The 25,925-nt window shown below is 33.7% G+C and overlaps 4 protein-coding genes across 7 annotated transcripts; 2 read left to right on the top strand and 2 right to left on the bottom strand.

The window, feature by feature from the left end:
* Positions 1–5,259: 5,259 nt before the first annotated feature.
* On the bottom strand, positions 5,260–10,300 carry LOC123216919. 2 transcript variants are annotated; one of them, XM_044637578.1, is made up of 4 exons: positions 9,568–10,299; positions 7,616–8,215; positions 7,244–7,535; positions 5,260–5,678 (listed from the first exon to the last, which is right to left on the bottom strand). In XM_044637578.1, exons 1-4 carry the CDS (start codon positions 10,216–10,218, stop codon positions 5,641–5,643), a joined length of 1,581 nt encoding a protein of 526 aa, XP_044493513.1. In that variant the 5' UTR covers positions 10,219–10,299; the 3' UTR covers positions 5,260–5,640. The 2 variants fall into 2 exon arrangements, with proteins under 2 accessions (XP_044493513.1, XP_044493514.1); XM_044637579.1 differs by lacking the exon at positions 5,260–5,678 and adding an exon at positions 7,013–7,149 and having other exon boundaries at positions 9,568–10,300.
* Positions 10,301–14,820: 4,520 nt separating this feature from the next.
* LOC123215841 lies at positions 14,821–17,158 on the top strand. 3 transcript variants are annotated; one of them, XM_044636100.1, is made up of 3 exons: positions 14,821–14,996; positions 15,438–15,698; positions 16,879–17,158. In XM_044636100.1, the coding sequence occupies exons 2-3, from the start codon at positions 15,440–15,442 to the stop codon at positions 16,911–16,913; spliced, it is 294 nt and encodes a 97-aa protein (XP_044492035.1). In that variant the 5' UTR covers positions 14,821–14,996; positions 15,438–15,439; the 3' UTR covers positions 16,914–17,158. The 3 variants fall into 3 exon arrangements, with proteins under 3 accessions (XP_044492035.1, XP_044492034.1, XP_044492036.1); XM_044636099.1 differs by having other exon boundaries at positions 14,840–14,996; positions 15,416–15,698; XM_044636101.1 differs by lacking the exon at positions 14,821–14,996 and having other exon boundaries at positions 15,399–15,698.
* Positions 17,159–18,228: 1,070 nt separating this feature from the next.
* Positions 18,229–20,857, top strand: LOC123216911 (LEAF RUST 10 DISEASE-RESISTANCE LOCUS RECEPTOR-LIKE PROTEIN KINASE-like 1.5). The gene has a single exon (XM_044637570.1). It carries the CDS (start codon positions 18,493–18,495, stop codon positions 20,653–20,655), a length of 2,163 nt encoding a protein of 720 aa, XP_044493505.1. The 5' UTR covers positions 18,229–18,492; the 3' UTR covers positions 20,656–20,857.
* Positions 20,858–21,107: 250 nt separating this feature from the next.
* On the bottom strand, positions 21,108–25,925 carry LOC123216912 (tetratricopeptide repeat protein 38). The gene is made up of 14 exons (XM_044637571.1): positions 25,504–25,925; positions 25,248–25,400; positions 25,007–25,105; positions 24,446–24,547; positions 24,062–24,205; positions 23,645–23,739; positions 23,427–23,556; positions 23,255–23,359; positions 22,281–22,387; positions 22,152–22,203; positions 21,779–21,868; positions 21,603–21,687; positions 21,461–21,525; positions 21,108–21,375 (listed from the first exon to the last, which is right to left on the bottom strand). The coding sequence occupies exons 1-14, from the start codon at positions 25,591–25,593 to the stop codon at positions 21,298–21,300; spliced, it is 1,395 nt and encodes a 464-aa protein (XP_044493506.1). The 5' UTR covers positions 25,594–25,925; the 3' UTR covers positions 21,108–21,297.

Here is a 25,925-nt window from a genome sequence, read left to right as displayed (position 1 = left end):
GGTGGGCGTCCGTGGGTATTTTTATTTTGGCCAAATAACTAGTGCACACCCAAGGTTTGATGAACTATAAAAATTAACAGAAATAATTATCAAAAATCTAACTCTCACCTATAAACTATTAAAATTAATAGAAATAATTAATTTCAAGGTAATAATATATAAAATTAGTGATATATTAAAAATAATAAAAAAATTATCTATTTTTCTTTTAAGTTTAAAAACCAACAATTTCTCCTTATAACTAAACTTTAAAATTTTATATTTTCTTTCTTAGGTTTCTTTTTTTTTCCTCCCCATCTTCTGCACCATTGTTGGCCAAATTCTCTCTCTCTCCTCTTTTCTTCCTTTCTTTCAACTACCCTCTCTCTTTTCTTCTCCTTTTTGACATCAAAAATCAAAGATACCAACGAAGCAACAGAAAAGACAAAGCAAAAGGCTTTGTCTATGGATGATAAACAAGACGAAGCCTTATCTTCATCCAAAGGCTAAGCTTCATCTCTTCGATTCCCAACACCAAAAAAGAGAAGAAAAAGGAGAGAGATCGGAAAAAGGGAGGAAGAAAGAAGAAAATCTTAAGAAAAAAATATAAGATTTTAAAGTTTAATCTTGAGAAAAATTATTAGTTTTATAAACTTAAAATAAAATTGATAATGTTTATTATTTTTAATATATTATTTGTTAAATAATCATTTAATCCTTAAAATTAATTATTTATATTAATTTTAATAATTTATAGGTGTGAGTTAAAATTTTTGATAATTATCAAATGACAGGTAGATTTGCATCAAAGTTTAGTGGGAAATAGCAATTTGGCCTTTTATTTTTAGCAAAAGTAACGTGCCAAGCTGCCAATTTTGGCATGAACGGTCCAAATTAAAAGGACATAGCAATGTCGGTAATGCCACCTAAGCCTACATTTGTTTTTTTGTAACCAACCTAAGCCTAAGTTGTTTATGTCAGTATTTTCCAAATTGGAACAGGCATTGACTCAATAGAGGGAGAGGTCCGATGTCATCAACGGTCAGGCTGTTTAAATCTAAATTATTTTAGTATAAAAATAAATTGGTGTACATGATTCAAATCTTAATAATAATTTTTTTTTAAAATTAATTTTTTTATTGATTAAGTTAAACCAAATTTTTTATTTGATCAAATTATTTGAGAATTATCCAATTCAATCTACTCTGATTTGATTTAATTTTAAAAATAATTTTTTAATAAATTATAATTATTTTATATAACAAATAATGATTAAAACCAATTGAATTTGATCCAACTTTTAAAACCACTGGTTTATGTATTTGTTATTATGGTTGGTCACCAGTTTGATGTTATTGGCTTAATAACAAAACATCTGCACTGAGCTATCAATAATTATTATTTTTTAAATTCATTTATTCAATCGATAATAATGGTGACTAATTGGGAAATATCACCTACCGTATCTTATAAGTGAATTCAATAATTGCTTTGTTACTTTATTTCAATAAACGACATCGTTATGTTGCATCTAACTTAATTCTTAATGCGCAAGTTGGATTTTTAAATTTCGTGAGGAAAGCTAAAAATAGACCCCAGAATTATTGTTAAGGCCAAATAACCATTTCCCACCTAAGGTTTAGTACAAATTCAATTTTTTATATATTAATTATTGAAAATCTAAATATTTTTATATCTGTTAAATTTTACTGTTACTGTTAAGGGTAAAATTGTTATTTAAAGATCTTATTTTTTTTTAAAATCTTTTTCCTACTTTAGTTTTAAAAACTAAAAATTTTTCTTCTAAGCTCAAATTTTCCAAGTTAAAAAACTAACTCCCCCCCCCCCCCCCCTCAGGCCAAAGTCTAGGGTTTGCATAACCTTTATATTTTTTTTATTGACAACTGTTCCCTTAGCCTTCTAAAAAACTTGAGTTTCACCCCAGATTGGTCTATTCTGTTCTCGTCGTCAACTTCTTTGGTGTCTCTCATTAGTACAACACACCAAGGAAGTTTAAATCGAATGAGATCTCTCACTTGATTTTTGTTGATTTTTGCTACTAACAACAAAGATATGGTAGGGAGATAGAAGCCAGCAACTCGTGCTCAGTGGTGGAGATATCAGAGAAGGAGAGAGAAGTTTCCCATCTAAAGGTGAAGTAAGGGTGAAACTCAAATGTTTTAGAAGGCTAGGGGGCGGTTGCAATAAACAAAATATGGAAGTTATTCAAACCCTAAACTTGGGGGGAAAAATCAATTTTTAAACTTGAAAATTTTGAGGTTATGGAAAAAATTGTTAGTTTTTAAAATTAAGATTAAATTCTTTTAATAAAGTCATTAAATAACGATTTTATCATTTACAATAACAATGAAATTTAATATACGGATAAATATTTAAATTTTTTATAATTAACAAATAAAAAACAGAGTTTATACCAAACCTTAAATGTAAAATAGTCATTTGGTATAAAATAGTTGTTCGATTTGCCGAGCTTGACAATGCATATCGTGTTTTCGATCAAACTGATAATCCAATTCCTTTATGTGGAACACAAAATGTACACTACAAGCTTGATGCTTTTGTTCAATTCGGTGAGTTTGATTGTGCATTGAAAGTGTTGGGTTGGGTCAAATGCAGAATTTGTTTGAGGGGTGATGGGCAGCGTGTGGCGGTTTGACTTGGAGGCTTTGCCACTGGGCATGTGGGCATATGCTTATACTTGGAATAAATGTGAATCTGGCTTGGTTTCGGATCTTCGCATAAATAATTAGCTCAACAAGTCTTTGAGAGGATGCGTAAGCGTCATATAATTCTTGCATTTGCCATGTTACCATGTATGGTATGGTCAACTTGATGCAACACTGTAATATTTTTTTAGGGTTGTCATGATTGTTGATTTGTTGATTTGTTAATTACAGGTAATTATGATTGAATTTGAAATGAGTTTGTTTGAATTTAAAATTAGTTCAAACATATTCAAAATAAATTCGGTTTAAGTAAGTTCAAGTTTAAACTCTAATCTAAAAATTAAATATTTTCAAGTTGTCAATCATTATTGATCTTGTTGCTCGCTCTGGGCATATTGATGAAGTCCTAGATATTGTATCAAACATGCCAATGAAACCTGAGACGGTGATTTGGAGGAGTCTTCTTGCTGCATGTAGCAAGAAAAATGAGAGCGTGGAGCCAAGTATGCATCAGCTAGCAGGTGGAACGATGTTGGGTTGGTGAGGAAATTGATAAGAGTGACAAAGGTATAAGAAATGAGCCAAGCTATAGTTCAGTAGAGATAAATGGCTTTGCCCATGAAAGGCTGAAGGGTTGAAGGTATCCACCTGACTATTCACAAGACAAGCCCCAATGGTTGACGAGCTCAAGATAGTCAACAAGACTCACGCAGCCTGCAAAGTGAGAGACCTGCTGTTGCTTTGGGGGATATTGAACAAGAAACTAGGCTTACCAATTAGTATTTTTAAGAATCCTCGGGGTTATATGCAATGAGTGTCACCAAGTAAATAAACTTCCATGTTTAGATTATTCTGAGAGATCGTGCCAGATTTCATCACTTTAAAGATAGCTTCTGTTCATGCATGGACAAATTTATTGTGGGCTTAGTAATTTATGTTGGTGGCCCAACATAGCCTGCAGGTTTGATAGGTTGCATCGAAACCAGTTTGACTCAATCTAATATGGTCTATTATCGACTCTAACTTTACCACTATAATCCCCATTAGGAAAATTTATATTTAATCATTTGTCAAATCTCTTATCAATGAAAGTTGGAAAGAGCGGTTTCACTGTGCTATTAAAGAAAGTGTACAATTGGACTTAAAATAATTGAGTTCGACTGGTTGGCAATTCCATATTCCATTCTTTCCAATTTCTTCTCTGCAAAGGAATTTTGCTTTCAACTTTCAAGTAATAGGAAGTTCTGAATCTCTCGTCCACAGTATCTTCCAAACGTGTATTATTAGTTGATGACTAGATTTATTGTTAGTAACTATCAAACGTAATTTAAAGTTTTACGTAAAATAAATTATAATAATAATAGTAACAATTGATTAATTAATTTTACTATTTATTACAACATTTGATAATGAGAATAAGAAGAAATAATATACAAAAAAAACTTTTAACAATGTTTGGCACGGTAGTCAGAAATCTATATTCATCCCATCCTATTTCATCTCAGAGGAAGAAAGTTTAGATTCAGATTATTATTTTGTATATAAAACTTTGATTTATTTAATATAATAATTATAAATCAAATTATTATATTTTGAGTCTATCTATCTAACTAATATAATCGGGCTATCATTTAAAGCAACCGTTCCTATACAAACAGTTCTCACCCTTCAGTATCTGCTTTCAATGGAAGAATCATCTCCTTATGGAAATTACACCAACATTTGAATAGTTGAGTAGACAAAAACGTTGAATGGAATCTCGATTCACGCAACAAAACATGATGGTGGCCACAACGCTACTACGACCTTTTAACCATTTTCTAGAAGCTGGATGCATTGTTTCAAATGTTAACCCTTTAAGTCAAATCATTTCCCTCTTTGATCACTTTCAAACGACAATTTAAACTTTCCAACAATTATCAATGCAAGCCTCCTCTTTATAAATTTTCTTGTTTCTTTGCAAGTAGTTACCCTTTTGATTTTTTGATTTAAATTTAAATTGAATTCGAACAGAAGAATTTAACTCATTTTTTAAATTAAATCAAACTTGAATTAAAAGAAATTCAATTCAAATCAATAGTTTGAATTCACAATTCAATTTTGTTATAATTAGCTCGAATTGATAGTTCAATTTGATTTAAATTTGTGACTCAAATCAATTCAAATTGGTAGTTTGATTTGATTGAAATTTATGACTCAAACCAATAATTTTGAATATTATTTAGATAAAATAACGTCATTTTGTCAATAAACCATAAACTTGAACTGTAAATTCAAATCTTCAATTTGAATTTAATCGAACTACGAATTCAAACAATTGATTCAAGTTACCAAATTGAGTCAAACTCTAATCCAACAGAGCTGAACCATTTTTCATTCAAATTGAACTTAATTTCAATTCGACAAACTCAAATTAGACTATATTTTATTCAAACCAAGAGATATTCCAGCTCGGCAGGTTCGTATCCGCCCCTAGTTGATTGCTATTATTCTACACCAGCATTCCCCCTGCATTACCATGTCAAATAAGAGAGTTCTTGTAAATTTACACTATCTATTTCCATTTACTTAAAAAATAAATAGTAACAAGAGCTTTCAAGGGCCAACATATTACATTTATGATTTTATGAGTATACAGTTTACAAGGCTGCAAAACCATACATTTTTCTTAATGAAAAGTTTGGCCAAAACAAAATTGATCAATGAACCAACAAACGAATTTAATCATTCTTCTAAACTGAGCAAAGTTGAGAAGAATAATAGGAGCGCTATAGCGGTGTAATCAATCTTGGCTGCGGCAAGGGGTCTCATTTCCTTATGCTTCCTACCATGAGGCATTGAAGTTCCGGCAGTGTCCCAATAGGTTAAAGCAAGATGCTTTCAACTAGCATATATTCATAAGGCTGAATCGGTGTGTACAGAGTATGAAGTTGTGAATACATTGCATACAACTATGATGCCCACATAATGCATCCTATGATTGGGTCCCCTGTTTTGCAAATTCTTTGGCCACTGATGCATAGAGAGAGATGAAAATGTAAGCACACAATTAAATAAGAGATCATCTGAAAACAGAGACATGAAATAGCACAGGTTGCATATGAGTTTCCTCGAGACTCTTAAGTGGCTTTATCCCAAGTAAATATAAAAATCTTTCACATTCTTGTTTAAAGAGTATTATCCATCCAAAAAATCTTTATGGGCAGTTACCAGATTCATGTAAAACAGCATTTTTACGATCGTAGAGAAAGAGCTCCGAGTAAGCCAAAGGGAAATTATTAATGCCTGCAATTTTTTCCCTATTATCTTTTGGGCTAGCCTTTGCTCTTAAAGCTTAAAAAGGAGGAAATCCTAAATGTTTAGTGTTAAGATGGTATTACAACTAAAACAAATGTAGTGACTACACCCATCAATGTCTAAAAGCTGCAACATTCTCAACGAATGACCTCATACTAAGAAGCACGGAAACGCACAGCAGTGTGCGTTTCCACGAATCCGAAACGTTTCGGTTTCCGAAACGGCCCGAAACTGGTACGAAACGTTTCGGGGCCGTTTCGGTAATTTTAGATAAAAGGGAAACGCGTTTCTTTAACAGAAACCTGGGCGTCTTCTGCTTCTGCTTCTGCTGGGTGTCTCAATAAATTAATTTGTTCCAGCAAAAAAATGTAAATTCTGGTAGCATATATAATACTGGATATTAGCAGAGAAACTCACCAAGAAAGCATAAAAAAGCTAATTATGGAACAATGTATGTTTTTCAAAGAGAATGAATGTTATAGGAATTGATAAAAATGAAAGAATATAAAAAAACATCTTTGAAACAGAATTTGCTTTCTGCTTGTCCTCGAGATTAAAGCTGGAAACATTCATTCTCTTTGAAAATAGGACAGCATTCCATATATTTTGATAAAATATATTGATTTATATACATGATTATTTTCCATTCTAAAAGATGAATATATAAGTATTAATTTAATTTATATATACATGTTTTAAGAACTTGAATTTGTAATTTATTTTTAGTATAAAATTATTTTGTTATATGTTATTTTAAATTGATTGGAAAAAATCAATTGTTGTATTTTTTTAATTAAAATATAGTTTATTGTATTTTTTATAAAAATTTCATATTTATAAAAAAACTCTATATTTTTTATATTTACACGTTTCCCCACGTTTCCGTTTCCTACTTTTTTAAAAAAATACGTCTCCACGTTTCCGTTTCCACGTTTCCACGTTTTCACGTTTCCGTTTCCGTGCTACCTAGACCTCATACAACAATCTGAAAATTTTCCAACTACCAAACACTAGAAAAAAAATCAGAATGTATGTTTCTCTCTAGAACATAAAAGATAAAAAAGGGCAATGTATTGGAGGTGTTGATCCAAACAAGTTCAGCAATCGATCAGAAAGGACAGATATGAGATTGAGTGGTTGCAATGCAGACTTCTCATATTCAAACGAAATTACAAAATCACAACCTCTATTAAGATGAAAACAAGCAATTCATCAGCATATATGCGAATTAAACATAAAACTTTCAATGAACAAGCAGCTAGAAGTAATCTAAATCTCACCTTTTGAAGATGATGGAACAACAAAAACATGCATATCAGCATTGTTTGGAGGAAGTTGGAGCCGGAGGGGAAAAAGCTTTCCATTCAAAGGACTTCGAGTACACACAACGATGTCCTCAAGACCTAGATCTTCCTTCAATTTTTGAGTCAATTCTTCAACTCCTGTTCCCTTAAAGATCAAAGAATAACCCTCCGTCCCATCATCATCAACCTGTCCACTCTCATCGGCAACGTGATAGTATATATTCCTTCCCTCGGATTTTGGTGGCGAACTCACATACGAATCATTTGACTGAAAATCATCACACACTCGACATTAGAAAAATGAAAACCCAGAATTTTTTTTTATGAAGAATAGAATAAATCACGAACCTCTTGTCTTGAAAAATTCCCAGGTTTGGCTGTTACAGTAGGTGAACTGGACTCAAAATCCAGAGAATCCGAATGAGGAATGGCTGGTGGGGCTGGAGTTGCTTGATGAGATTGAACTAGAAGATCAACCACATGAACATCCCACAAAATCCAATCTTGAGTAGCTGTTCTTTGAGGAATATCATGAGTGACAGAGTTTCTCCAAGGCGGCAAGCCCCCATTGGCTCTCAAGAAACGACCGTAACGTGTCTTGAGCTTCACTTGGTTCGCTTCTCTGATGGGCTCCCATTCAACGGAAGAGTCAAGCCTTCTGGGCAGAGACTGAATCACTTTCCGACCCGTCATACCCAGCAAAAACGGCTGGTTGGAGGCGGTGAGATATTTCCCATAACAGCTTTTAAGACGAATTATGTTCTCCGTTCCAGGAACAAGCTCGACAGTCCACTTAGCACTCCCGGAGGATCCGTTGCGATCCTGAGTTACGGATTCTTCATCTTCCTCGGCAACAAGAAACTTGTCGTGGTGGCTAAGGAGACGAACTGTTTTGGCGTTGTGAAAGAAGTCCATCCTGCTTCGGTGGTGGATAAATTTAGAGATCGGCTGAAAAAACAGGCAATAGATATAAAGAGTGTGAAAAGCTTGAACTGAATAATAAAGATTGTGACTTCTAGTTGTGAAACGAGTTGCGGAAGATTAGGATTGATTCACACGGGCGGGCCAGTGAATAGAAAGGACAAATTTATATATGGGAGGAGTAGAGAAGCTGAGAACTGAGATCAGTCTGTCAAAGAGAGACATCTGTAGAGGAAAGTGGAGGAGTCACGTCACGCGCTGAAAAAAGGCGGACAGACACGTGGCATAATCCTATTTGCATAATTTTATGGGCCTTGCGAGTTTCTTGCTAGCTAAGGTTTGTCCACGCTAGCACCGGATTTCATCTAGATGGCTACACTGTGTGTTAGAAACGTGTGCGTGAAGGCATGGCTGAGGACATTTAATTAGCAAGAACAAGGCGAATTATCATAATTATATAATATTTATTTGGCAAAATCTTTTTATATATACCATATTTTAAATGTAATTTCGACCCAATTACATTATTTCAAATGTAAAAATGCCCCCAGGTTAGCATTGATTAGTTCTCTAATACTTTAAAATGATTATTATTGTATTTTTTATAATTACTAATCTTAAAATTAATATAATCTACAAGTGAATGATTGTGAAGATCAATAAAATAATTAGGATAGGGACTGAGATGGGGCACAAAAATGGAGATGGGAGAAAAAAAGGGACAAAACTTTGAGTGGGTTTCGGGTTTTAGTGCAAAGTGAAAACAATCGCATAATAATTGAGTTATCACTTTTGTATCATTTATCTTTGAATTACACAAATATATTCTTGCTTTCACTCCTCAAACTTTCCCCCAAATGTTCACTTCCAAACAGCAAACATATATACATACACAAAAACGTATATTATTTTTCTTTTTTTTGTTTACGTGCCTTTAGAATTTTAGAACTAAGATTTATTTTATAAGTAATATTATAAATACTCGTCGTTTTAAATATACAAATAAATATATGTTTATATTTGTTATATAAAAATAATTATACGATAACATATATAGAATATAGATCTATTTATATACTCAGAATAAATTTATATAATTTTATAAATTGTTTTATATATTTAACAGAAGTTCTGGTGTGTGTGTGTTTATACACTTAAAAGAAAGACAACTTAAATTCCATAATTCCAAAGGGCTATAGTGTTAGTCTTATGTGTATTAAAGTCAAGTCATTATAACAAAGGTACCGTGGACAAAACGGGACGGGCACACAGAAAAGAACAGTAGTCTCTAAGAGACTATTCAAATTGCCATTTGGTCATTATCAAGAATTAAGCCTTAGCAAAATGATACGATAATTATCTGAGTATAGATTTCGTACCTGATTTGTTGATGAAATTTTGGGCGAATGGCTCGAAAAAAGTGAGAATCTGGAGGACTTCAGCTTAGGTGAAACATCTGAGATGGGGGATTCTGGTTCTGAACCGAAAAGATCATCGGACAAAACCTCCAAAACCTCATCGGAGACCGAAGAAAAACTCGAAACTGACGACCAATACTCCTTCAACGACACCGTTTCAGGTAATTTCACCTCCTCCACATCCCACAGAACCCAGTTCTTTGCTGAACCAGTAAACGGGTCATCATGAGTGATGGTGTTTCTCCACGGCGGCGTTCCTCCGTTTGCACGTAAAAAAGTTCCACACCATGTTTTGAGCTTTACTTGAAACCCGTCCCTTATTGGCTCCCACTCAAGTTTCCAGTCCATCTTCTTCCCCGGTAGAGTTTGGAGTACCTTTTTACCCGTCATGCCGAGAAGAAAGGGAAGATCGGAAGCGGTTAAGTACTTGCCGTAGCAACTTCTGAGACGGAGCACGGTGTCTTTCTTTTCAACTAACTCGACTAACCACACGGCTCTCTTTAACGACCCGTTTCGGCTTTGACGGACGGTTTCTTGATCGTCGTCGGCTACTAGATACTTGTCGAGATGGCTGCGGAGTTTCACTGCCTTGGCCTTGGCGACGAGCTCCATACGCTGTGCGATCAAGAGACTGCAAGTGCAACCTTTAATTGATGATTGAGAGAGAGATTGTAAAATAGGAAGGATGGATCAAAGAATTAAAACAAAAATGGGATATTTATAAAGGAACGAAAATGATTAATTGCATTACACGGTATTTTGAATTATTAATTTATAAATAATTACAAATTAGAAGGTATAAAAAAACATGGTCCACACACTTTTGAATGGGAGATAATATATTATTAATGATAGATTAATTTTAAATTCAAATATGGTAATATTTAACATAATAATATATTATTTATTATTATAATTATATATTAAAAAATATGTATATAAATAATTATTTTTAAAAGAAAACCAAATGACAATTTCCCACTCAAGATTTGATAAAACGACATTTACACCTTTCAGTTTCAAAAATCAAATTTTCACTAACCTTCTACTTTTGTTTATGAATATTTGAATTTATTATATAAATGATTGTTTTTTTAATTAAATTGCAAAACTATTATGAATATTTAATATAAATATTGAATTATCAATACATTTTTACTAATTTAAAAATTCTTAAATTTTAAAACATGTTAAAACTCTAACAAACTTTAAAGTATTAAAATTTTTATCAATTCTAAGAATATAATAATCATTTTTTAAATGAATGAGAGGTATATTAAAATTTTCAAATATTCAAAAATACTCTTAAACTTTTCTAAAATTTCTAAAAAAATTCATTAATACTTTTAATATTTTAAAAATTATAGTTTGTTTTTATATTTTTTAAAAGAAAAAATAAAATAAATAAGTTAATACATTATACGGTCTTTAGGAAAGGTAAATTTGTTTGTTTCAAGTTGTAATTTAGTTTCTTAATACAGAGGACAAGGGGAAGATGACAGCGTAATTAATATATAGAGAGAGACTTGCAAAAAGGGTTGACCAAAATATAAATAAAAATCAAATCCAGTGCAATGAAATTTCTAGGGGGATGACTCCAGGAAAGACCTTTGAAACTTCGATGAATTGGAGTCACACGCGGTGTAAACTATTTCTGGCACGGTGCTACTTGTAGACCGTAGCGTTTTAGGGAGGGGTGGCATAAGTATTTGTCAGTCCCTATAGTTTTAGTTGCTATCATTTCAAAAGATTCAATGAAAACATTCTCAGAAAAAATAACAAAGGACCCCTAAATGTACGTTGTTTCTAGAGACAATCTGTTGAATTGAAATTTCTACAAAATTAAAGATAATATCTAATCCCAGGAAATATCCAAGCAAATGACGCCTGTTTTATAACCAAGGCTATTTGACTATTTTAAAAAGGCCAAGGACTATTTCTCACCTAAGTTTTAATATTTTTTAAAATTATATTTATAAGATTTGAAAAATTAAAAATCTCATCTATAAATTAAATAAAATTAAAATTTTTTATTAGAGGAAAGGGTAAAATTATTATTTTATTATTAATATTAAAAAAATATAATATTTATTATATTTCTCTTCTAAGTTTTAAAAACTAATAATTTTAGTTCTATTTAAAGTTTTTTAACTTTGAAAAGTCATATTCCTCCTCCTTCCAAACCTAAGGCCTTTTGTTTTCTCCTATTCGACTGTCATCTCTAACGACGATGACCTTTACTCTCTATCCTAAAACGTTGGCTGACTCCTCTCCTCTCCACCATAAAACATTAGAAGACGTTTGCTCTCTTCAAATCTCTTTGTCTTTAATGAAGAGATCAGTCTCTTCATCTTGACGAAAAGACAAAAAGATTTGGAGAGGAGAGGTTTTCATGCCTCGTCATGTGTTAATCGATGTTTTATAATAAAAAAGTGAGATTGTTGACACTAAAGATGATAACTAGATGGATGAAAAAAAAAAAATCTTAAATTTAGAGGAGTGAAATTATTATTTTTCAAAATTTAAAAACTTTAGACAGTGATAAAATATTAATTCTAAAATTTAAAAAAAAAAGATTTATGATGAAAGGATTTTAGCTTATCATAATATCTATTTACTATTTATATTTATAGTGAGGAGATCATATTTCAACACATATAATAATTATAAGTAATAATACATGAGTGACCTTTGAAACGTTAGTAAAAGTAAGTATATTTCATTAATTGTCATAACATACATGATCTCGATTATCCCATTTTTACATTTTTAGGAGAATAATCTATCTTAAATTTTGACCTTCGAATATATTACTTGAAGTAACTTTTCGTTGATTGTTACCTGCTAATCACTGTTTGCTGGAGTGGTCTTTGAGGGCTGACATTATCCCAACAAAACCTTCTTTTCTTCTAGAGATTAGCCATTGATGCATTATCCAAACCATTCATTACTATCTTTCTTTTCTTACCATTCATAAATCAAATGACGACGATATGGTTAAAATAATTTGCTCCTCGGTCTAATTAAATCCTCTAAGCAATTGATATCCCGTATAATAATAAAATTATATATACATATTTTTTTATATATAATTAAATATACAAATGATATATCATTATGTGATTGTATGATTTTAAATTAAAAATAAATCATATTTAATCGCAAGATGATACATTATCTGTATACTTAAATTGTATACTAAAAATCTGTACATTTATTATTTTTCTAAGGCCAAAGGACTATTTTCCATCCAAAGAATGTTGATTTCTCAAATTTCCCTCCATTAACTTTGAAAATCTCATTTACCACTTATAGATAGTTAAAATTAACTGAGTCTGTTTAATTATATCATTTCCCCTTCTAAACCTTAAAAACTAATAATTTCTCACAACCCAAATTTTCAAAAACTACATTTTCCCCATAGGGTTTTCAAACTTTCAGATCCAATTTTTCTGATAACAATCGAAGATCCCCAGGCACTGTCTCTTCCTCTCTGACGTCTTCTCCTTTTGGCTATGCAGCGTCTCCCCCTTCTCAGCGTCGTCATCGACAAAGACGTCGAGGGGGGGGAGACACCATACAACCTGAAGGAGGAGACACCGAAGTGGAAGAGACATTGCCTATAGATCGTCGGTCGTCATAGAAAAAGGTAGATTTGAAAGTTTGGAAACCCTATGGGGAAAATGCAATCTTTGAAAACTTGAGTCGAGAGAAAATTGTTAATTTTTAGGGTTTAGGGGAAAATAAATAAAATTCAAGTTTCTTTTTAATATTATAGATAAAACACTAATTTTACCCTTAAAATCATTAAGTTTAACTGTCTATGAGTGGATAAATAGAATTTTCAAGATTAACAAGAGAAAACTTGGGACATCAGTATACTTAGGGTGGGAAATAGTCCTTTGCCCCTTTTCTAAAGATAATCTTCCAATTGATGAAAACTACAAGTTTTAAAAAAAAAGGTTATGCAGTAAAAGGTGGGCTGTGCTCTTTGTATTGTATCGTTTATTGTAGTATGTGTTGTCTTGCGCAATATGCGAGGTTGAAGAGGACTACAATGAGTTGATTTAATTTTTATTTTAGAGGTCGGCAATTTCGTTTGATGTGTTGTATGATTATGTCCTCCATAGTCTACGCCTACATAATAAGTAGCATGTAGAAGGAAACTGTAAGGTTTTATTGATTTTTATACAGCAAATGAAGTGTAGGGGAGATGGTATCATTTTCCAGCGGCGGATCAAAGGTTGGTGTTGTGTTTTTTGCTTTGTAATTTTGTCTTATTGATTCTCCTCACTATCACCCAAACCAACTTAAAGGACTAAGAATGGATTCTAGCTACAATTTCCCCACACTGGGACAATGGAGTCGAATAGAGTTTTATGACTTGTACCGTAAAAATATAAAAGACGTTTGGTTAAAAGATAATAATTTATCTTTTATTACGTATAATACTTTGTTTGATTTGTCAAATAATAAAAATTTTAGTAATATTCTATTATTAATTGTGATATATCATATATTGATTTTATTATAATTATATCATTACTTATTTATTTTTAAGATAAAAATAACCTTATTTTTTGTTAACATAACAAATAACATTAAAAAATAATATTTTTATTATATTTAATTAAACATAATAATTATTTATATCAATTAATTTTTATTAAATTTTATTAAATATAATAATAATTTATATATAATAATTTTTTAATAATATTTTATTTCCAAAACCATTGCATCTTAAAAATTGTCCTCCAACTTGCGGTAAGCTCGACTTGAAATCTACTTCACTATCGAATATAGACTAGTTAGTGGGCTGAGCCAGTCTGGTCAATTTTGTTGTGGCCCACCAGACCGGCATGTCAAGCGACCCACTTAGCAGAACTTTATCTTGGGCTAACCCAACAAAGACACAGGAACTGATGGATGATCCAAGGCCATGCCTCCATAGGTCATTAATAGGTCGGCTCGTGTGTTCTTGCAATTGATCCATTAAAATATAATTTTTTTATATTTTTTTAACAAGCTAAGTCCGCACGCCTAACATAGCTCACTTTTTTCTATGTCACGCCGACCGTGCCAAGATATTAAGACCGGTCTAACTCTTTGACACCATTAATCTAATTCAAGTTAAAAGGATATATTAAAATCAAATAAATAAATTGTTTTAATGAGCTCCGCGAACGTGGAAAAAATTGGTTTCTCGGACAACGTTTTATTGGTTTATATTAAAACGATACCGTTTCGGATGCAAATATGATGTACTAAATAGCAGTCGCCTCCCAAATTAACTCGAATAATCTGCAAAACGATACACGTTCTAGTTTCAACTTCAAGTTCTCTTCATCTGCTTTTTCATCAATATACCACCCACAACACAACTTATTGTAAGTTTCCTTATACTTACTGTTGTAGGTTTTTCTGGGTTTCCATTAGAAAATTTACATGGGAATTTCCTTATTATTTTTAATCTAAATTTTGGTTATGATGATCATGTATGCTCTGTATAATATGAGATCGGATTGTGGGTTTATTGCTCTGAACAAGATTATATTGTATTGGATGGATTTATATATCAGTTGTGTTTAGAATTTGAGGGTGGTGCTATGCACATTAGGTGTTTGATAAATGACTACGATGGTATTGTACAACGTTAGAGTTGAAAAAACAAAAAGAAACTTGAGTGAATGTTCTATGTGAGTTTGCACACAGCATTGTAATTTGTTGTGGTTTTTTGTGTCACGTTTCTAACATTGTTTGATTTATTGGATCCTGTTACAAACAATATAAACCATTCTACTCACAGCGCTGACCTGTAACTTGTTAAGTAATGGGAACTGAAGTGCCGAAGGATCCATTGAAAGGAGTTGACTGGAAAGCCATTGGTACTGAATTGCAGAAGGATCCAAGTGCAGGTGCTAAGCCAATAGTAAAGAAGCGGCTTCCTAAGAAGATTAGGCAAATTCCAGACTATTATTTCCTTCCTCGTAGATCTCTACCCTCTGTCATAGCATTCTATGGGTCATGCATTGCTGGTGGAATTGGTGCTGGGATGCTTCTGGAGATCTGGATGAACAAGAAAATTAAAGGTATTTCCTGGATCTCCGTATTCTTTTGTGTTACTTTTCAGGGTAGGTTGGACCGACCCTTCTATAAAGTATTAGTGAATACTTGTACTCTCTATAATATAAAGCGGAAGCCTTTCAGGTATGTGTATTTGAAGGTGTCCTCTATCATGGAAACTGATTTCTAGAAGTTTTTAGAGTACTCAGTCATATGAAGGGAAGTATAAATAGTTAGGACTACATCACTTTTTATATGCATTGTATTGACAAACTTACAATAATGAAAGGGAACCATTCATTTGAGAAACAATGTCACATATACATATTCATAATCCTTATCTATCTTGATATATGTGACATTGTTTCTCAAATGAATGATTCCCTTTCATTATTGTAAGTGTGATTATAAAACGCATATAAAAAGTGATTAAGTCCTAACTGTTTATACTTCCCTTCATATGACTAGGCATCACTAGGCAACTCAGTATGTATACCTAATTTGTGATCCAAAGATGCATCACTAGGCAACTCAGTAACATCTAGTTAAGGTAAAATGGTCATGTTAGGGTCTGTGTTGTAGTGGCAATTTCATGAGGCACCCATCCCAGACATTGGAATTGAGATGTTCTGGGTTGTTTTGCTAGATTTTGGCATGCTTGCTTCATTGGGCTCATCCATTAAATTGCTAATCAGAACATTGACAACAAACATCGAATTGGAAAAAAGAAAAGGAGATGAGAGCAAATTTTAGGCATCCCTATTTGATGATGTTTGCTGTTAATTTCACATATTCTAATAACAAACAAGGTCATGCCTATTACAAGAATACTGATAACAAAAATGTGTCATTCATTTTCTGTTAGTGATGAACATTTTTCATATTATATCTATAAGTGGCTGTAACCATAATTTGATGTAGGAATGACAATCTTAATGAAATATGCAAGTATTTTCCTGTTTACTCTTTGGCCTTCAAGAATCTTGGAAGTTATTTCATTCATGTTGAAAATTGATGACCTTTTTTAGACTGAGTTTCAGTTGCGTTTGTGCATAAAGTGCTTCAAAAAGTAATAGAAATATTACTTAGACCATTATTAGGTTTAACAGAATGACCAACACTCGTTGGTATTTGGATGTTACTTTTATATATATTTTCCTTCTAGAATTTACTTTTTGCTTACATATATTCGCTATCATGTTTCAGAGGATGGAGGTGTTATCTGGGAATTTGACAAATAGTAATCAGATGGCATAGAGGGATTTCCTGGGAGCAGTTTACTTCACTTCTTTTGGCCGTTCTCTTTCTTTCTAAGGATGGAGGTTGTAAAATAAACTAGAATGGTGAAATGCTATGGTTTTAGACTTTGCATTCACATTTCAAACATTTTCTTTTTAAGATCTAAAGTGAAGGATATTTTGATTCCTTTTTTTTATTATATGAATTTGAAATTAATAGTGAAGTATATATTAATAGTTTTGGGTAATATTGTCGGTGCTTATTTTGGACAAAAGGATATGAATTAGGTATCAGTCATGGACATCGTGGCTCTTAGCTGTGGCCTGTGGACTGTATGGTTATGTCATTTTCCAAGGACCTGTTTTGGCTGCAGAGAAACTTCTCATCTAGTCCCTAACAGCTGCCTTGAACATAATAATTTTAGCATAGCTTCATCCTTATAGATCCCAAATTTGTAAATGACATTTCTGTTAATAATGCATCATTGCTTTCTGTAGCTTGGTCTTATGCACACATTCTGGTAGTTTCAGTTGAACATTTTAGCAGTTGAGATTCTGTATTCAAGGAACATATAGTTTGTTGACTAATTTTACACCACCGTCAAGGCCACTGCATGTTTTCTTTTCTCTTTTTGATCTGTTCACCACATAAATCATTTAAATTTCAGCTTATTAAAATAGCTGAACCAAACTTTTTCCTGAAGAACCTTAACATCATAAATATATGCATATTTGAGAAAATTATATCCTTTTTTGTCATTTTCAAATATGAGTAACAAATAATTTTAGTGAAAAAGAGTTTAAGGTAAATGTTTTGAATATTGAAAATCAAATGTAGAAGATTTAAACTGTAAACTCCATGATGACTGACATGGTCACTTTTGGTACCAGTGGGTCTAGTACTAGTACTAGTGAACTATTAGCCTCATCTGCCAATCTATTCAATAACATGTTAAGTTGGATCTACAGCATTTATTTGCAAAGAAAAGAATTATTAATAAGTTGTGCAAACCAGAGGTGTGATAATAATAATAATAACAATATAAGATTATATTAGGGCTTCCAGGAAGGAGATTTCATGATTCCAGCTTTTCACATTATCAGACCAAAAGAAAAGAAAAGCTGTGATAATGGGCGTGGAGCTCTAGTTTCTTCTTAAAAAAATATTATAAAGCAGGCAGGCCTAACTCTGTACACATTACACTTAATTATTAAATAATTCTTTTCGTTAAAAGCCCAGAAATGATAATTAACCAGGTTGCAGACTCTTGAAAGATTCCGTATAATCAGGCTGTATAATTGGAGATGTAACATCAGCTTCTGTTGCTTGCTCACATCTTTCTTTCCAATATTACTTTTTTGAATATAAAAGAAAGCGTGAAGAAGAGGATGAAATGACAGAGAATTTGAAGAATCAAAGCGGGGAATTTTTGAAAAGAAAAGGAGTTTTGACTGAGAAACAGACGACCCCAATGTCATACCATATCTACCCACAACCATAAATCCACCTAACCCTAAAAGTTTTCAGAGTCCCAATTACGAAAGCCATGGAAATACGAAAAAGCAACCATTTTGAATTGTAATGATAAAGCTAGGGCCGAGATTTTTCCAACACCCTTTTCGAGTTTTTTTGTCTTCATTACACATCATTTCACGTGATCCCTTCTTTTGTTTACCTCTGGGTTTGGCCTCCTCCTGTTCCTCCTCTTCCAAAGCCCCTCTTAGCCTCCTCTTCCCCCTCTTTCTTTCCCACACATTCTGTTCAGATCACATCTCTACTCTTTATGTCAACAATTACTTTTATATTTATTTCATCTCCTTCTCTATGTCTTGTATAATCTTTTCCTGTTTTAATCATCTTCTCGTTGTCACATTCATTCTCTGTTGGTTTTTTGCTGTTTCTAGAGCTGCTCAGTCATGCTTTTCTGATCAGAAAAATGCCACTGCTGGATTCGTTTGTCCGCCCTTCACTTCAACTCCTCCATTTCCTTTCTCATCTTCACCCGGTTGTGGCCATCCCTCCTTTCAGGTTAAATGTTCATCATCTTCTTCAAACGCCGTTATCTCCATTAATAACCTTAATTTTTCTCTCCTTCATTACGAGCCCAACTCCACCTCTCTCACCCTCTCCCCTCAACCCGCAAAATCTCCTAATGCTTGTTCTTCTTTGCATTTGCTTGCTCTACCTGACCGCTCTATCAATTTCTCCGGCTCGCCTTTTCGAGTCTCCGACGCTTCTTGCTCTCGCCTCTCTGTTCTTCGTTCTTGCTCCCCTCTAAATCTTCCCAATTGTAGCCATTGTCCGTTTGAATGCAAGCTCGTCAAGAACCCAGCTACGCTTGTCCATGACTGTGAATCTACTCACCGTTTTGATCTCTCATCTGAGCAGGGTTGTCAAAATGACATCTTGGATTTTCTTGATAATTTCTTGGAATCTGAGGGTATCCAAGTTGAGTATGATGAAGCTCAAGACTCTTACTTTTCAAGCTGCAAATCTTGCCAAGCTCAAAAAGGTGTTTGTGGCTTCAACTCCTCGCACCCCAACAAGCCGTTTATATGTTTCCACTCCAAATCTAGCTTATCCCCTCCTTGGATCCATGAAACCAACCGGAATCGTATCTCAATTATAAGTATCATCTTAGCATTAACATGTTTGCTATTTGCATTTTCAGTTGGCATAGCTATTTTTTGGTCTAGACAGTTCAAATCTGCCACGGAGGAAGATCCAACAACTCTCTTTCTTCACCGTCACCGCTCAGCTAGTCTCCTACCTCCAGTCTTCACCTTCGAAGAGCTCGAATTTTCTACTAATAAGTTCGACGCGAAGCGGAAAATCGGTGATGGAGGGTTTGGTTCAGTCTACTTAGGTCAACTCTTTGATGGCCGAATCGTTGCGGTGAAATATCTCCACTGTAAACAGCGCAACACACCATCTTGTACCAAAGCCTTCTCTACCAAATCTTTCTGCAACGAAATCTTGATTTTGTCCTCCATTAATCACCCGAATCTCATCAAACTTCACGGGTACTGCAGCGACCCGAGAGGATTACTTTTAGTTTATGAATATATCACTAATGGAACTCTTGCAGATCATCTCCATGGATCAAATAGCTTGCATCGTAAAGGGTCTTTAACGTGGCAAGTAAGGCTCGACATTGCCCTGCAAACGGCTTTAGCTCTCGAGTACTTGCATTTCTCAGTTGTGCCACCAATTGTTCACAGAGATATCACAACGTCAAATATCTTTGTTGAGAAAGACATGAGAATAAAGGTTGGAGATTTCGGGTTGTCAAGGCTTATGGTTCTTCCTGACACGACGTCGTCTTCAAGTTCTGGATTCGTGTGTACTGGACCTCAGGGTACACCCGGGTATTTAGACCCGGATTATCACCGGTCTTTCCGGTTGACTGAAAAGAGTGACGTGTACAGTTTTGGTGTGGTGCTGTTGGAGTTGATTTCCGGGTTGAAAGCGGTGGATCAGACTAGAGATAAGCGTGAGGTGGCATTGGCGGATTTAGTGGTGTCGAAGATCCAGCTGGGAATGCTCCATCAGGTGGTGGACCCAGCTTTGGTAGATGATGAGGAGGCAGTGGACGGTGTTGATGCGGTTGCTGAACTGGCGTTCCGGTGTGTCGCCGCTGATAAAGATGACCGTCCGGACGCTAAGGAAATAGTAGAGGAGCTGAAAAGAATCGGAAACAGCCGAGACGTGTCGAACGTCAGTGACGTGTCAAGACAGAAGTGAATTGATTTGACTTGATGTGTGAGGGGTTGTGAATGGATCCATCTGCAAATGCACATGTGGTGGGGTTTGAGTTTGACGGACTTGTAAATGGAGGATTGATGTTTGGTATGAAAAGAATGTCAATACTCTTGGCCTGTTTTTGCTTTGCCTTTCATTTAAATGGTCAATAATTGATGATCTTCCATCATCATCAACACTTAAATCATCCCTATATAGCCACTAGGGATGACCGGAGTAGCACTGCAAATTAAAATTTTTTAGGACATATTTCAAGAATAAACTCTTGATTTATTTAAATAAATCTTTATTTATATAAATCTATACAGGCTTCACCCACTTGGGGCAAGCCATAACTTGATACACACTTCTTCCTGAACTGGGAAATGGTCAAGCAGGGCTTATAGGGAAGGTTCCGTACTTTTTTCTTCTTTTCGTATCCATAAACAATTATATAATGATAAAATTATACAATTCCATTGAGCTCCAAGTTGCATTTACACAAATATTTATTACATGATAAGTAGTGGTCACAGTAAATGCTGGAAAAAAGGGATCCAGTATGTACCATTTATTTACTAATTTTTCTGGCAGAATAGGGTGAACATGATTCAACCTCTACATTAATGTTGTGGGCTATTTGAATTAGGCAGCTTCTAAAGCCATGGCCTTTTCTCCAGCAATTGCCGCTTTCTGACTGTTTGTCATCTGATAAGCTCTTTCCTGAACGAAGGTTGCAACAATATTTGTTCATCTAGATTTAGCTGTAACATATAAAATACAGTAACATATGAAAACAGAGCTATACCAGAAGACGCCACATGAAAGGGGCCCCTTCTCTCTTCTTAATCCGCTTCTCAATTACTTCTATGGCTGCAATTCAAACATGCAGTCAGAATATAGTCATTGAGAAGTTAGAATATATATATAGAGTTGGTTTCGTTTCATACCTTTAGCAGCTTGTCCAGTATTTAGCAACATAATGTACCAAACTTCATTAAACACATCTAGCTGCTCATCGGAAGCCCCAATCATCTAAGCATAAAGAAGTTAAATTAGTATTTGTCTTAAGTGGTTCAACATTGAGCCAGAATCCAGAAACACAAATTTTACTTGGTAATAATACCTTACAGAAATTGGCATCAAAATCTGGGCCAAGTAATTCCAATGCTTTATGGTCATTACCCCTTCCGTATTCATATAGGGCTTCTGCAAGCTGTGTGAAGCAAAATAGGATAAATAAGGTCTAAAAGAGTGACAATACTCAAATAAGAGTAGTATGATATTACAAGAGCTAAGATGCAAAGCCTGTGGCAGGATGCAGATTTTTCCATCATAATAGCATTACCACAGAAGTCCTATGTTAAGCTAAATATGAAAACGTCAAGCCTCTAGCTGTCTAACAAGAAACAGCTAAAGTTACATGATCAATAATAACAGAAAGCATGAGTGAAGAAGGTGAGACGAAGTTTATGGTAAGTGGCAAAATCACTATGAACCTGTAATCCTATCTGCATTATATTTTGTTTCTTCTTGATCATCATAGAAAATCTGCATGAAGAAAAATAGTAGAAATGACAAAGTGTTGGCTGCACAAAAAATATACAAGGGAAGTAAATCCTTCTAACCTTGACTTCAGGCCTTTGAGCAAATCTTCTGCTTTAGAAAGTTCTCCAGTAAAAGCTAATGCCCATAATATCAACACATCGAGATGCCACTCTAAATACCAATTGGCCTAGTTAACATGTAGAAAAGCAGAATATTATATAATGCAAACAAATTAAACAAAAAATTGTTGAAGAGCATATACATGTGGTCAGTAGTGATAAAATTAGAATAAACATCATTTTAAGAAAATCTGCAGTGGAAGAATGTGCTCTATTTCAAGTTTATATTACCCTAACATGCAATCTAAGAATAAAATTTATCCTTTCACATATTAGAACCATATGCTGATGTAACTATCTCCCAAATTATAAACATAAAATACTTTTCAAATTTTCCTCCTATTTGATCTACATAAAGAGGAAAACTACAATGAGATGAACTGCTACACTCTTTGTTAGACCAGGTACCTGCCATACCAGCAAAACATACACTTACTAAAGGAAGACAAGATCATAATCTGCATAAGCCATATCATAATTGACAATGACCTTTATGTAACTTGCTAATTAAAAACAAGCTACTAAGGACAATATACATTATTGTTCACACTTCCACACTGTCTCTACATATGTGTATTTATGTTTATCCAAGCATAAACATATTCCCAGAAATACAATTTCATATTGATGTAACCACGGTGAATAAAATAGATACTAGATGTTTAAAACAAAATTGAGTTTCCTGAAGGAAAAACATTCAATATGCTCCAAAAAATGGGTAAATGAGCAAATCTAGAAATGAAAAAATAACAATCACAAAAATAAACTTGATCTAGTAAGCAGTATATAGATAAAAAGAAGCTACGATAATCATAATAAATCTTCTAACAATAGTCTCTTATATCATCTGGAACCCGAGTGAATTGAACTCTTTCTCAAAACAAGTTAGTTACACTTCTTATAAAAAACTATAAACTTTTGGGTAGTCTACTCACTTCATCTCTTACACAAGCTGCCAAGATCCTCAGACGGTCCCCAAAGATGTCAAGTTTGCCTTGTACATGAACCCGCAACAACAAACCCAAGGCATTGAGGTACACCTAAATGCAGAAGATGTGAAAACTTGCAATAAAAAAACTTCATCATATTTTGAACAAAATAACGTACCTCTGGAAGCGTTGCATCAATTCTTTCCAACTCCTTCCAGATATGATTGTCATAAACCTCTAGGACTTTACTCATTGGAAAATGACCTTCCAAGTAACAAAGGGAGACATGCCACCAATTGTGTGTATACCTGAATATTTAAAAGATTTACACCAAATCATAAAACAAAAAGGAAACTAAAATATGGATAAAACAATTTAATGAATTAATATACATACATGAATGATGAGCAAGAACTCCATGAGGATGAGCATTCTTCCATGAAATGTACTGCTTCTTGGAAATGGCATTCATATTGAAGAACATGACACAACTACATGCAAATCCATATTTGAAGATGGTAAGAGCTTCTTGTTGTAATAAACTAGAATGATGAAAGAAAGATTCTTTAGTCCGGTCCACACTCCGTAGTGGCAACTTAAATTTATTCATTATCATTTTTGTTTCATAATTCTAAAACTGATGTGGTGAAAACTAATAAAGGACGTCAAACTTTGGGAGGCTTCGAATGAGGTGGAAGAATCGTGCCGTCAATATCTAAATTAGAATAAGATAATGTACAAAAATTGAGCTGAAATTTATAAAAAAGTCAAACGTAAGTTTCTTAAAAGATGAAAATCATAATGACAACTCACAGCATGTTGAGCCCAGACGTCTTGCTTGCTGATCTCAAATCCTTTTTTTGCAGCTTTCTCAGCATCTTCCATTCGTCCCAGCTCTAGTAAAGAAAAAGCAAGCGTACCATATACATAGTCTTCTAGTTGATTATATGGTAGAACCTATTAATTTTAAAATCACTATAACCCAATGAGATAACACAACTCAAAGTGGTTTTTATAAATAACTGTTGCTTTAGAGGACATGTATCTTCTAATCATATAATGTATAAAATATAAGTCTCTTATTTCATTAATTCAATACAAGCAAGAAGTTGCTATTCAAAAGATTTAATAAGCATTCATTGTTGCACGTTACTCAAAGAACCTTGAACACAATTCATTAAGCTTAAAGCAGAGCACCTGTTCAACAAAGGCCAAAGACAGATCAGGGCGACCCATGTAGAAGCAGAGCACTTGGGCCCTTTTCAGAGAAACCAGATCTCTTGGGAAAACTTTCAGGAGCTGCAAAAGACATAAATATCATTTGCAATGAAAAATGAATCTGAATAACACATCAAGATAGAAACTCAACTCAATTGTCTCAAAAGCAGGAAATATTCATAACTTCATAAATAAGAATCTTTTAAGCTTGACATTAAAATAAGAGAAGGCTATACCATCTGCCAGTTAAATGTGCCTCCCATGAAAAATATTTCAACTATATGGCCCATTTTTTAATATAATACTTTCAACTCCAGAATTATTACAAATTTGGTAATTATAGGATGGAAGCAATATTAAATCACATCGGTGTTTTGAGGAATAACAAGATATCTACATCATGCAATAATTATGCAACAATAATTAAGTGCTTTCTGACTAACAAAATTCATTGCCTAGTCATTTAATTAGAAGATTTAGCAAGTTTTATACTGTATTAGACAATTAAGAAGATAGGTGAACTTTTAAGCTCTTCCCCACCTTAAAGTGCGAGTCAACAGCTACATCATCGTCTCTGTCCTTAGAAAGCAAACAGCTGACGGCACTGAAAACCGCCTTCTCATATGGGGTTGCTCCATCCTGTTAACAAGAAAATTCAAGCATGAAAAAGCCTAAATAGAAATCCAATGGACAATATCCTACGTTCAGCTGTCTCAATTGATTATTTTCCATGATAATTTCGAAATTTTCTGCAATTAAAAGGAAAAAACTAACAACTTACAAGACGAGACTTGGCTGCGTCAAGATAAGCAGAAGCTTTAGAAGGATCGTTGGAAGCCATGAAATGAGCAGCCAAAATGTTAGCCAAAACGCAATCTTTATCATGTTCTGCCGCTGCCAATATCACACGCCTTTCTCTCCCGTAACTAAGAACCTTGATAAATCAACAAACCGTTAAACACCGAAATAAATCACATTTCTAGAGGCCCAAAAACAAATCCACAAACTTCAATTTGAAAAAGAAAAAAAAATGGAACCTGATGATAGTATGCGTTGATGTCAGAAAGGCAAGAATCAGAACGAGTATTGACTTCGTAACCCCATTTGTCTAATCTTAACTCTTCCATAAGTTTCTACTTTCTTCTATTCCTTCAACTACAGAACAAGTAGGCAGGAATAACAAAATTGAGATACAAGATGAGATATTTGAGTTGTGATTTGCAAAACAGAAGTGTGTCGGGGAATCCAACAGCCAACATGTATTGGGCTAAATTCAGACACGGTCGCCTTTGTCAGTTTGGTGAGACAACGAAGGGCATCATTTTCGTTAATAATGAAGTTTGATTAGAACATGTATTAATTATTAATGTGAAAGGTCGTTTTTTTCTATGGATTTAGTGATAATTTTTCTAAAGAAGAGAAAAGAGCAAAGGAGAAGGCTCAAATGTGACAATTTGAT

The sequence above is a fragment of the Mangifera indica genome, chromosome 5, assembly GCF_011075055.1.
Source record: "Mangifera indica cultivar Alphonso chromosome 5, CATAS_Mindica_2.1, whole genome shotgun sequence".
NCBI classification, from domain to species: domain Eukaryota; kingdom Viridiplantae; phylum Streptophyta; class Magnoliopsida; order Sapindales; family Anacardiaceae; genus Mangifera; species Mangifera indica.
This window is presented reverse-complemented; position numbering and strand designations above follow the sequence as displayed.